Source organism: Mustela nivalis (genome assembly GCF_964662115.1).
Source record: "Mustela nivalis genome assembly, chromosome: 13".
Lineage (NCBI taxonomy): Eukaryota > Metazoa > Chordata > Mammalia > Carnivora > Mustelidae > Mustela > Mustela nivalis.
This window is the reverse complement of record NC_139032.1, coordinates 83,873,139-83,886,436: the sequence shown is the minus strand read 5'-3', so window position 1 is coordinate 83,886,436 and position 13,298 is coordinate 83,873,139. Positions and strand designations below refer to the sequence as shown.

General features: G+C 44.8%; 1 protein-coding gene across 13 annotated transcripts in view; it reads right to left on the bottom strand.

Annotated features, from left to right (window-relative positions):
* Positions 1-460: 460 nt before the first annotated feature.
* GAPVD1 (GTPase activating protein and VPS9 domains 1) overlaps positions 461-13,298 on the bottom strand; it is an 86,330-nt gene continuing 73,492 nt past the window's right edge. For 9 of the 13 annotated variants that reach the window (XM_082695459.1, XM_082695462.1, XM_082695454.1 and 6 more), the window contains 9 exons: positions 12,504-12,626; positions 10,641-10,770; positions 9,606-9,715; positions 9,173-9,332; positions 8,111-8,298; positions 7,265-7,478; positions 5,215-5,287; positions 3,710-3,907; positions 461-2,500 (listed from right to left, as the gene is read on the bottom strand). In XM_082695459.1, coding sequence (XP_082551585.1) covers positions 2,360-2,500; positions 3,710-3,907; positions 5,215-5,287; positions 7,265-7,478; positions 8,111-8,298; positions 9,173-9,332; positions 9,606-9,715; positions 10,641-10,770; positions 12,504-12,626 — 1,337 coding nt within the window. In that variant the 3' untranslated portion in view covers positions 461-2,359. Of the gene's footprint in view, positions 2,501-3,709; positions 3,908-5,214; positions 5,288-7,264; positions 7,479-8,110; positions 8,299-9,172; positions 9,333-9,605; positions 9,716-10,640; positions 10,771-12,503; positions 12,627-13,298 lie in introns of those variants that run through there. The other 4 variants (XR_014301967.1, XR_014301969.1, XR_014301970.1 and 1 more) reach the window with 1 other exon arrangement.

Sequence of the window (13,298 nt, the reverse complement as noted above, 5' to 3'; positions counted from 1 at the left end):
TATACTTTTGCACAAATCCTTCATACAGGTCCTGGGAGGAAGTGTCATAAGAACCAAAGAGCTACTGTTCTTCATTCCTGAAGGAGCGAAATCAAATCACTGCCTGTCCCAGGCCCTACCACGGCCAGGCCATTACCAATTCCTCTACTCAGAGACAACACTGGGGTTAGTCATGCCCCATCACACCGGCAGCGGGGAATGCTGGTTTGTCCGTGCTCCCCATGGGGGTTCCAGAGGGAAACGTCACTGCCCCTTAAACAGCGGGGCTGCGCTGCCCGGCCAGCACCTGAGGCGAGACCCAAACCCCTGCCTGTCTGAGGTATCGTCTGGCACCAGGTCTATGGGCTTCTACCCTCACCACTGGTTCCGGCACCGCTTGGCTCTTACCTCTTGCCTCCAGCGCAACCAGACACCCAACTCACCGCCTTCTCCTCCCCAGAAAAGAGCCCTGTGCCACATCCACAGCTTCACATTTATTTCCATAGTGATAACACAGCAGAGATGTAGCAACCATGTGGAGAAAAAAAAAATCTCTAGGAAATCCCACAATAATGCATTTCATCTATTCCAAGTCTTCTATCAACTTAACATTTATTGAATCAAATGCTGAAGTAAATGGACTCCCCCTAGGTCTTAGAAATTGTGTCAGACTGTTTGTTTGTTTCATAAAGTAGTTAGGATAGGATTTGACAATCTAATGCCTAGGCAAGTTTGACAGTCCACACAGAGTGCTTGGCCTAACATTCCAAAGGGCATTCTGTAGTACTAGTTGAATTCTGATCTCTCTCTAGAGGGCAGAAACCACATCCCACACTCCTATGCAACTTGTTATTTTGGTATTTTTAAATAAATGAATGAGAAGAGGTGGAGGCATAAAGAAAATCTGGCTTCTTTAGGCACAATTAAACACAGAGGTCTTGGAGAGAAGTAGACAGCCTCTGTATTCATCTGCTCAAGGCTGTCTGTCACAGTTCCCTTAAAAATGCCTCGAAAGGCTGCCCGCAACAAGGGACTCAAAGTATAGGACCAGGTGTGTTATAAAAGCAGCTCCCCATGTTTAGGAAATGTACAAAGTGAAACCAGTCAGTCGTGACTTATGTACAGGACTTGTGCTTGAAGCTTTGGTGTGCCTCCATGGCCAATTTCTCAGACACCAAAACCCATTCCTGATTATCAATATACAATCAAACCAAAATACAGAAACATAGACTTTTGTTCAGAAGAGGGAAATAAAAGGCACAGAAACCTGCCAAAATAGACTTTTTTCCATAAGAATAATATGGTTGGTTAAAATAGTTTATCACTAGTAAAACCTGTATCACTAGAGCAGACAATACAAATCAGTTTTTTAAAAAATGACATTCACTGAATTCCTGGTCTGTCATTCAATGTGAATCATCATCAAAAATATATTACAATTAAAGGTTTGAAAGGAGTTCAGTTTGGGGTTTCTACACTGTATCTAGTATTTCAGATAAGAAGTACCACAGTAACCTGTTAGGTGTCTACTGTTCCTTCGTACGCAATGCGTGGCGATTAAAGGGTCTACATCCTTCCTCCTGTGCGCTCAAAGACGTCCGTGGTGAGGAATGTCTAAGTGAGTGTACCCTCATCAGAGGCAGTCTTGTGCATCAAACTCCACACCTAGGAAGTTCAAGAAACTGTTTTCCACTTTAATAAATATTTCTGTGTATTTGTTTGCTGCTTTTAAGCTCAGCTTAAACTTTGTCCAGGAAACCATTTCACAAGAGGGTACATCACAGCCTACTATCAGCAATACTCCTTGTTTATTAGAATCTGAAGATGTCCATATTACATCAAATATAAATATATATTATATTTACATTTCCTTCTTAGCTTTTCATCTCGGTGAGTGTATTTATAGATAATGCCACTAATGTCACCACCATTATAATTCTCAGTGCAACTGGTATCTTCTTTCCATTAGATGCATATAAGATTAGACAGCATCTAAAAAGAGGTGTACTGTTCTTTTTATTTTTTTTAAATAAAAGGAAAGAATGGGTATCCATGAATGGAGATCTAGGAATTTTCTAGATTTTGTTCTGTTTTTTAATATTTCAAAATACCTGAAAAATGTGGTCCCTTTTTGCAGTACTAATTCTCTACTTGGGACAAGAAAATAACCAAATGTGCAACAGAAAGGAAAAGAGCCCAAAGAAAAGAGAACCTGCTTGTTAGCTCATTAATCTGTTTAGTAAAGATCTGTTTTAAAATGTCTGAATGCTGTACAATATTATACAAAAACAATCTTCAGCCTTCAAAGCAGCTGGTACATTTTCTAAGAGATCTGTTTGCCCGCCTAACAGTCTGAGGCCTTGGTGGGCCTTGGTCTTGGTCACTTTCGGTCATCGATAGTTTTAATGAATTCCACTGCTGCTGTGAACTGCATCCACCAATAGGATTCCTCTCCAGACAGACAGCTGGCGTAAAAACTACTGATATACTGGACAGTGGAGAGCAAGCAGGGCGGATTTGCCTAGAGAAGTGAAAAATGAGAGAGTCAAATACTCAAGATGTATAGCTCTGCAAAAATCATCTAAGTGAACATCTTCAAATGTTTTTCTGTGAAAGAGATGCCAGTCCTTTTTGAAAATGATCCCCAAATTCTTCTTTGGAAGTGATGAAACACCTAGCCACTAAGGGCAACACTGGAATACTAGAAAGGTAACTCAGGTTCAAATGCCAGCTGGGCTATCTAGAGCTTTCCAACCTTGTAAGTCACTGAAGCTTACTGGTCCCGAAGGAGGCTGAACTAATCCCAGCAGACTTACTCAACATCCCAGGATTCCAAAATGTTAGATAAGGAAAAAAATACTATATGCCAAGTGACTTCTAAGTCTGTATAGAATCAGCCAAGAAAGAAAAAAACTAAAAAGATAATATACCCTCTGTTGCCAGAGGTAACACAGAACATCTCTCACTTTTTCACTGTCTTCCTGTGAAAAGAACGGACATGGGTGTTTTAAGTGGCTGGGAGAAGGCAAGGCCTGTGCCTCAGAACACGTCCAAGGGGCCCTGCACCGAACTAACGCGCCCCACGTGGAGGAGACAAGAGCGAGGCCAGAGCTGGAGTTACGAAGGCTGAGTGCACACGGCCCCCGGGGGTTGCTGCCTGAGCTAAGAGTTCGGATTGCAGAAGTACCACAAATAGGGGGAGCCTGGGCGGCTCCATCAGTTGAGTGTCCAACTCTTAATTTTGGGTCAGGTCATGATCGCAGGGCTGTGTGATCAAGCCCCATGTCAGGCTCTGTGCTCGGTGCAGAGTCTACTTGAGATCCTCGCCCTCAGCTGCTCCCCACTCATGCCCCCCGACACTGCAAATAAATAAATCTTTAAAAAAAAGAGAGAGATGTCAGTATGTTTTAAAATAATATGACACAATTATAAAACAAGAGCCCTCATTCTTCCTTCCTTCATTCGCTCAGTAATTACAACCAAGCCCCAACCAAGAACCTCAGGCACCTAACAGCTGGAAACGTTCATCTAGCAATCTGGTCCTCCTATTCTTTCTTCTGAAAACCGTAACTTCTGGACAGAACAAAACCTCACACGAGACTCTTTCTTTCTGGGTAACACAGAGCTTGGGACTGGAAGAGCCGAGGTCCCTGGAGTGGGGGGAGCCCTGCACCAGCCTGCTCAGAAATGCCAAATAAACTCTTCTCATTAATAACAGCGAGGGGCCCACCTTTATCAACACAAATACCAAAACAGGCACGAAGTCATCTGCTCCAGGGACAGAGTCCTCGTTGGCCAGACTCAGGAGGTTCATGATGGTGGAGCACATGCGCAGGATACACTGCACTTTGTCCCGGGGGGTCTTATAAGCACTTATTGTCCTGATTTCCGACTGTGCAGATGGCCAAGGGGCTTCCCGAAGATAAACCTAAGTGAGACCAGAGACAGACAGGCAGATCGTGAATCCAACAGCAACCACAGGAAGCCACTATGGCAACCTGGGTGCCAGGAAGCAGAAGGACAAGCTTGGTGCCTTTTCCTTTCTTCAGTAATGCCAGACTGCTGCTCCTTCCTCTCCCACCGAGATTAAAGCTTAACTTCTAAACTTTTAAATAATCTGCTTTGCATTTTCAAATAAAGTAACCCAGATATCCATTAATGGAAGAAAGGACATACAATAACACCAAATCCAGAATTCAAAAAATTTCAAATAATTCCTAAGTAGAATGGAAATTCTCTACACATAGTAGCTGATTCTAAAAGCCTAACAAGCTACTTCTGAAAGAAAAAAATTTAAAAATTTGCACATTGTTGCAATAGCTCTAAAAATAACAGACTCAAAAAAATCAAAAAATAATTTAAAAACTCAGGCTAATCAATATTTCATTAATGGAGATTTTAACAAAACAACCAGAAAGCTCAAATACCTGAAATTTCCCTATTATTTTGTAAAAATTGGATGACACTACAAGGTAATTTTGACATCACATTCAGATTTAACTTCTTCCCCTGGAATAATAGTTGTCACACTCTGTGGAGTATCACCAGATCCCTTATTCAAATGGGACTTTTCAGCAGAAACAGGACTACAGAATCATCCATGGAGGGGGCGCCTGAGGGGCTCCGTTGGTTTTAAGTGTCTGACTCATATTCTGGGTCAGATCATGACGTCAGGGTTGTGAGATCAAGACCCGAGTCTGGAGCCTGTGTAAGATTCTCTCTCTTGGGGCGCCTGGGTGGCTTAGTGCGTTAAGCCTCTGCCTTAGGCTCAGGTCACAATTCAGGGTCCTGGGACCGAGCCCCGCATCAGGCTTTCTGCTCAGCGGGGAGCCTGCTTCCTCCTCTCTCTCTGCCTACTTGTGATCTTTGTCTGTCAAATAAATAATAAAATCTTAAAAAAAAAAAAATAAAAAAAGAAAAAAAAAGATTCTCTCTCTCCTTCAGACCCCTCCATCATGCTCTCTCTACAACAAACAAACAAACAAAACACATCCGTGGGGAGCACTGTGGCGGGAGGCCAAGTGGCTTCGGGGCCCTCCGCGCGGCCTCCGCCTCCTCATCTCCTCACTGACATGTCGTTCCATGCCAGACAATTTTAATCCTAGACCTTTGAGAACTTTACAGTTAGAATTACATCTAATGCAAACTGTGTTTTGTAATTTACTACACTGTTTCCACGCATAGGGTATATGGACCAACTACCAGCACCGCCCAGGCCGTATGCACCTACATTACCTCTGGTATCTGAAGAGCTCTGTGATTTGCAGTCACTACTTTAGACAGTCTCTGAATATGTTCATGAAGAACCCTGCAAACCCCCAAAACACAGATGTAAATACATATTTCACATAATAAGGCACACAGAGTCATAACTGATTTTTTTTTCTCAAAACATTTAAAACATTTAGACTTGCTTCAAGATAAGAGATCACAATTACAGCGGAGAGTATCTCTTAGCTGTAAGTATTCCGTCTTGTCAAAAAAAAGATTCACACTTCGGCTCTGCTTAGAAATGCTAAGGAAGCTGTGGGGGGACAAGAAGAGGGAAGTTCTTCCTTCCCAGCCAAGGACAGCATTCCAGGGGACAGAGGAGAGGAGGCCCAGCCCAGAAGGCACCGGGACACACTAATCAGTACAAAGCACGAGGAAGCAGAGGGATCAAAAGCCAAAAACCGAAGATCACAGAAGATGAGAGAGAGAAGGGGCTTTTGAGAACACTCAAACTCTCTCTCATTTCATAGATGAAAATAATTGGGCTTAAAATGGTGAAGGGTTTGCCCAAAGTCACACAGGGGTTAGGAGCAGGGGCTAAACCCAGTTTTCTTGGTTTCTACTGTTCTTTCCAAAACACTGTGTTCACTGTCCGCTCTATAAAACGTGCAGAAGTGCTGTGGAGGAGAGCATACAAGTAATCCGCTTCAAAGCTCCTCTTTGCAGTAAATACAGTGTGAATGTCCCTAACTCTTCATTCCATTCTGGAAGCCCAAAACTGGTCTCTGGAGAGAAAACAGGTCCCAGTTGGTGAATTAAATACAGAAGCTTGGCTGTACCTCTGAGAGCATGAACCAGTGGGAGAGGCGGACTGGAACAATCCTAACGCATTCACAGAACATACATGCAAGATCTTAGCATTTCCATGAAAGAAACCATCTATAAACCACTCATGAGTCACCCCAAGGTCTTATCACGTGGACCCCTTGAGAGTCCCTGGCACAGTAAGCCAGTGTTACTGCGGGGTGGGGGGGGGGGGGGAAGCCGGGTGGGAGGGGCACAGGAGACACTTTGCTGGGGGCAGAAAGAGGGTACAGCAGTGCTCCAGAAAAATGCAAAAAAGGGAAAATGGAAAATACGAAATCATCCCCAGTCTCATTATCCAAAATATAATTCCCGTTACCACTCCAGGTATTTCTTCTCAGGACTTTTTTTTAGAATTATTTTTTAAAATCAGCTTTATTGAGAACCATACATTTCCAGATATTTTTTTATATTTAAACGTAGAGCTTTTCATTCCTAATAAATAGGCATCGAGCATACAGAAGTCAGGCGCTGTGCTCGCCGAGGGGAGAGCGCAGTGACTGTGAGCGGGACACTCCTGCTCTCACCAGCCGATGATGCCGCGGCGCCGGAGGACGCTCGCCACACAACCGCACACAGCAGCAATCGAGCAGGCGGTGGTTCGGCGCCCCCCCGCCCCCGGGGGACATCTGGCGGTGTCTGGAGACATCCTGGTTCTCACAGCCAGAGGGTACTACTGGCACCTGGTGTGCACAGACCGGGGACACTGCTAAGCACCCCACAAGGCACATGGCCGCCTCCCACATAAAGGATTATCTGGCCCCAAATGTCAGTGGTGCCACGCTGAGGAGGCCCGACGGACGCTACCAAATGTACAAGCACAACTGAGGCAAGTGCTAACGACAGGGACACAGGCCCAGGAGAGCCCTGCCAGGGAAGGGACCGGGTCGGAAAGGTCAGGGAGGAGGTGCTGCAGTCAAGACCCGAGGGAAGAGGAAGGAGGTGAGCGCCGCTGGTGGGGAAGAGCAGCGGACAGTTCCCGCCGCCCAAACAGGCCCCCGCAACTGACACGCCCGCAGGCCTCATGCCCACTGCCCTGAACAGAGCGTTATCCTTCCTTCTGCTCTTGGGATCAGACAGGTGAAAAACGGTAACACGTGCTGCCTTCATTGTCACATACTAAGTCTCAGCACAGCTTGTGTCAAACAAGGGACTGGCTGATGTACCCCTATGTGATCAACGGGGACGCAGTAAACATGGGAGTGCTCACTGGTCACGCAGTATGTCACCGTCCTGGTTAGGGTAGAAAGCAAGCTTGAAAATCCGATTCATCACACTGCGCTCGATGGCCAGCTGGGCGTCCTGAAGCTGCTCCTCGCTCGCGTTCTGCCATATGACGTCCTGGGCCATCGCACCATAGAGGAACTGCAGAAAATCTTCTACCTGAGCAGTTTTATCATCAGCTGCTGTGAGTTGCTGAAAGTCTCCAATGCAAAATAATAATTTTTTAAATACACTATCTGGATAATTTTTAAAAGGAAATTACAGAAATCATTTTAATAACTAGCTATGCAGATACTATTCTCTTAAAGCCAAAAGTATCTAGAAACGGTTTACTTTAGAAGAATATATGGCCAAATCATTAAAATTGTGAGAAAGGTTAAGAAATATGAAATGCAAAAGTAGAACAGCAAAGGGCTTGTTATAAAAATGACATACTTGGACTAATGTATAGAATTGCTGAATCACTATACGATATACCTAAAGCTAATATGACACCATACATTAATTATAACGGTATTTTAAGTATAAATGTTAAAAAATAAAAATTTAAAAAACTTTAATGATACGCTTTATATTTAAATATGAGAAGAATTTTGTGGATCCAAAACCTTAACCAATTTTCCCAATTTCGTATAAACTACAGGTATTCGATCCACGGTAAAAATTAAATTTACTGGTTCCACATCAAGATGATTAAGAATCCATAAAACATCTGGGAATTTAAGGGACTACTCTTAGACATGCAACTACTCAAACCAGCAATACAAACATTTTCGAATTTCCCCACTAACACATGGCTGAAAAGATGCTTAATCTAAAGGTCTTCGGTTACCGTGAATGAATTCCCTGATCTTCTTTTCTTTGCTCTCAAGCAGCAACCTCACACAGACAGTGGTGAAGTAACGATTGGCCACCTCTTTGTCCCGCAACACCCGCTGAAGTAGCCTTTCCAGGTGGGCCTGTGTGGTCTGCAGTCCTTGCCGACAGCGAGTGAGATAAGCAATATAGGGCGCCCTTTTCCTAAAAGGAAAGGGGCTTTGCAGGACATCACATACATACAGTGCACACTTTCTTAGAGACAAAGAGTCCTAATTTTTCTTAAAGAAAGAATATGACCTCACGGACTTTGGTTTTATGCATTAGCCACATCAGGCTGCAGACAGCGGTCTTAAGGGCTAGTCGTGCTGCCAGCTCAAGGAACGGAGCCATTCTGCATGTTGGTGAAGAAGAACAGCTACGGGCTTAGACGCTTGGCTGCCTAACTCACGACATGTTACTAAGTCTCCTGGCATCCTTGATCTGTTTCATACTGGCCCATGGTCTCCCTGCTGGCAGGACCTCACACTTCACAGGAAACTGATTGCTACAGAAGACTAAAACAACAAAATACAGGTTAATATGCCACTAGATCATTAAGCGTATCATCAATAATTTGCTTATACTCTAATTGTAGCGATCACTAGAGCACCCATCCCCTCAGCCTGGGGGCCTCATCGTCCCCTAAGAATCTCACTGACGTTCTTCTCCTGAAGTGTTGGCAAAGGGCAGGCAGCAAACAGGAGGCAGCAATTTTTAGGCTACACTTGCTTTCCTGCTCCAGGGAAGTAGTTTTTCTGGTCACCCCCCAGAAAAGGAGCAGGATACCCTAGTTCTCCTGGCCTCACCTCTGCAAACACTGCTTCTGTGCAAAGCTGAAGGAAAGTGCACTTCTTTGTGAGAGCTGCTCATTCACAACTACATCTCCAGATAAATAACCAAATATGTTCCTCGGAAATCTACACCCAGGTAAATACAGCCCAGGATGCTGCCGTAAGCCTAGATTCACTTGTGAAATAAAGACAGGGAAGAAGATCCTTGCCACCGGGTCACAGGTGCAGGAGGCTGGGGTAGTTACCTGTAGTCCTCAGCGATAGAGGCCAGCAGTTTTCTGCAAGTTCTGTTATCAAAGCGGCACACGCAACGCATTGTTTCTTGAAGTTGAGCCATTAAGTTCTTATCTTGTAAATTAATTGCTTCAGCTATTTGAACTTTTAAGAAGCATACAATTTCATTGTCTAAACAAAAAATGAGAGAGAGAATTGTTATTGCCGACAACTTCCACTGCACGCCAGCCCTTAGCCTCTGGGATGTCCGTTCCGCTCTACCAGGGATCAGTGGAACTAAGCAGCCCTGCCCCTCACTTTAATGAAGCATCAGGAATCAAAGTGCCTTTACCTGATGCTAATACAAATATACTAATGGAACCACATGGAACTGCTACTTAGCTTACATAGGTTGAATACAGGCAGTCTCACATGGTTCAACCCATAAATACAGGAAAAACCTACCCTCTGGGTCTGTATGGTCCGGTAAACCGTTCCTTGTTGAATGGGTGAGCACTGGGAAAGCAACAGAATCCGCAGAGCAAAGAGCAAGTCTCAGTTTCTTTTTTGCGTCTCTGAAGAATGAGTCAAAAGTACATTAATTTCTTCTTCTTCTTCTTTTTTTAAAGATTGTTTATTTGAAAGAGAGAGCACAAGCAGGGCGCGATCCCAGGAAGGAGGATCACGACCCAAGCCGAAAACAGCCACCCAACCGAATGAGCCACCCAGGTGCCCCAAAAGTATGTTAATTTCTTTATGCAGAGAACGGTCACACTTTATGAACACTTACCATATAAATTAATATGCTATCTCAGGACTCAAGTGTTTCAAGAAGTCATAAATAACAGATACTTTTTTATTTACGGACTCCTCACTTAAAGGAAGAGGCTTTCTGGTGACCCAAGGAGCAAGGCCCTGGCAAGGCTCAAGGCTCATTCTGTCAAGTCACCACAATCAGTCAAACAGCAAATCCTCTGGACCCTGTAACACACACTGCATCTCTATGAGGGCACTATGAGGAGAATGCAAAGGGGGCCTTATGCCACGGTCTGCAGGGGCCACAGAAGTCCCCAGAGCCATCTCCTCACCCACACCAAGAAGGCCCTCCATCACATCTCTTGAGAAAGGCTGATCCTGCCGCAGACAAGCCTGACAAGAGCCCTTCCTACCGCTCGACCATCTGCCACGGCAGCTGACCCTGCCATCCGTCCAGTCTCCCCCAGCATTTCTTGGTGTGGGCAAAGGGACGGCCACTTGTGTCATTTAAATCACTGACATGACCCCTGAGGGCACATGAGGAGATTGTTTTTTCAGCCCTGAATTAAAGCCTTTGCTACACGGCATCCAGAGTGCAGCAGTCTCTTCCGGACACAGCATTCCGTCCTTATCTCTCTGCTCTAGACAGTCACCCGGTGGCCTAATGAATCATCTGACTTGAAGTGACTGCAGTGGTGATGAAAAGCCCAGAGCCTCAAATTCAAAATCCTGTCAAAGAAATACCTGTACGAGAAAGCAGAATCCTGGGGGTGGGCCGCCTGGCTCGCGGAGTCCGGGAGGTCGTCGGCGGAGATGTTCTGCAGCGTCTCCTCTCGAGGAGAGTCATGGGCGCTCTCACCGTCGCCCATGACCTCTGCACAAACCCACCCCCCAAGAGAGGACAGAAGCAGGTTAACCGGGAAGAGTCTCACACGAGGTGTTCAGAGCTACTCGACCATAAATTAGCACTGTGCTTTACAGTCAGAGTTCTTCAAAAAAAGCAAGCAAGCAAGCTCGCTTAAAACAGCTGACAGTAGATCACGAGGGCAGGTGTCACAAAGAGAATGACTTTTACCTTCTCTACCAATCTTAACCCAAGGCGATGAAAGTCTGTGACTTAACCGATAATGCTTTAATCAGAACTGCCGCACCACAGAACGAAGAGGGGCCTCACAAATCATCTTACGTAACCACCTTGTGTTACAGACCTGGAATCCTGCCCCAGGAGAAAGTGGCCTGCTGTACAGCCCTCGGCTACCTGGAGGCCGAGGTAAACCCTGCCCTCAGCTCCCCCGAGCTCTTTACTAGGGCTGTTCCCACCACCTAAACGATGAGCTGGGACCGACTCACAAATGCAGCCACAACAGACCTGTGGTTCCCACAGCTGTTTCTATGTTTTTAATTAACCAATTTAGAGAATACACTCGTGTATAAAATCAAAAGGAATAAAAATTCATTACTATAATAAAGATACTGTGCTTACGTGGGACAACTATCTTTATTAGGAGACCATTTCAAATGCTTCCGGGAAAAAATATAGAGAAAATGCAGCCAAACGTTAACAACTGATAAAGTCCCAGGTAGAGGGAATACGGATCTTCACTGTACTAGTCAACTCTCTGTCCTTTGAAACTTTTCAAAATAAGATGTATGGGAAATTCACCTCTACTCTGGCTGCCCTTTATGCTCCCTTTAAATTCTCCCTGAAGCCAACTCACATTACCAGCCAGATTCTCCCAGGGACAGTCGTGCGCACACAAAAGCAGAAACACGTGCAGGGCACCTGGGTGGCTCAGTGGGTTAAGCCTCTGCCTTCAGCTCAGGTCTTGGATGGGATCGAGGCCTGCATCGAGCTCTCTGCTCGGTAGGGAGCCTGCTTCACCCCCCCTCTCTGCCTGCTTGTGATCTCTCTCTCTCCCTCTCTCAATCTCTGTCAAATAAATTTAAAAAAAAAAAATTTTTTTTTAAAGAAACATGTGTAGTATGCAATTTATGCTTTTATATACTTCTCTTCCCTCTTTATTTTAGGGATTATACTGTATTTTTCTGACAGCTATTCAAAGTAGTCAAAAAGCTACTTATTCCGAACACTTCTCATTGTGATACCAAAGGTAGAACACTTGACCGGGAAACACAGGTTTGAAATGTGTGAGTCCACTTATACACTGTTTTCTTTCTTTCTTTCTTTTTTTTTTTTTTTTAAGTATTTTCTACATTCAACGTGGGGCTTGAACTCACAATCCCAAGGTCAAGAATCATTTGCTCCTCTGATTGAACAAACCAGGCACTCCTATGTGGAATTTTCTTTTTTCCAATAAAAACATGCAGTATAGTCAATGTCTTTTTCTCTTATGACTTTAACAACGTTGTCCTTTCTCCAGCTTACTTCACTGTAAGAACACAGTATATAGTAACATATAACATGCAAAATACGTCTTAACTGACTGTTCATGTTGTTAAGGCTGCCAGTCAACAACAGGCTATCAGTTGTTAAGTTTTGGGGGAGTCAAAAGTCTAACTATGTGGGAGGTTGGTGCCCCTACCCACTCACCCCCACACCGCCCACTTCAGGGTCAACGGTATTCAAATCTTTATCATGATGATCACCTGTACTTTCATAGCTCGCCATTGCTCCTTCACTGGGGCTGGTTCGCTTAATGGCATTCCTGTATTTGTCCAGAATATCCTCAGCGACCTGAGCTTGCGCACTGAGTCTAGGGCTGGGATCATCTGCAGGGAAAGGAGAGTGAGAGAATCAGCTCCCCTTGGTTTGTAGCAATTCTGATGTTAGTACGACACCAGTAGCATAATCCCAAAGGCGGATTAGGAGGTAAGACTTAAAAAAGAGCACATATCTCGGTGTTAAGAGGCACCATGCAGCTGCCTGCTCATCCCGCTTCGCGGTCTCAGGGCTTGCCCAAGCACGGAACTGGGAGGATTAGCTCCACCTTCTCATCATTGCCAAAATTCTGCATGACAGTGTCGGGAAGCTCAGCGCAGACTACATGGGTGATGGGTTTCTAAAGCGCTTCCGCTCAAGCTACTGTTATTATCAGTTCATGCTGACAGAACTTCCAACAGTGCATCTTTATATGCAGATTCATGTATGCAGACATCTCCATGCTAAAGGAGGGGGAAGTACCGAATTTAGAATTAAACCCTTTTAAATAGCAATTATTTTTTTTTAAATGCCTTCCTCCATTCTTCCTGCATGACTCTCTTTCTACACCACATTTAGAGCTCTGGATATCAGTACTCTGTCTTACTGAATCTCATGGTGGCACTGCACCTGCTAGCAGAGCGCACTTTTGTGCGTGCGATGGTGTGAGAGGCACTCCGAGAGAATCTAGCCACCGCTGGAAAGTGCTGGAATTGTATCCAGGGTACACGGAGAAAAAGTTT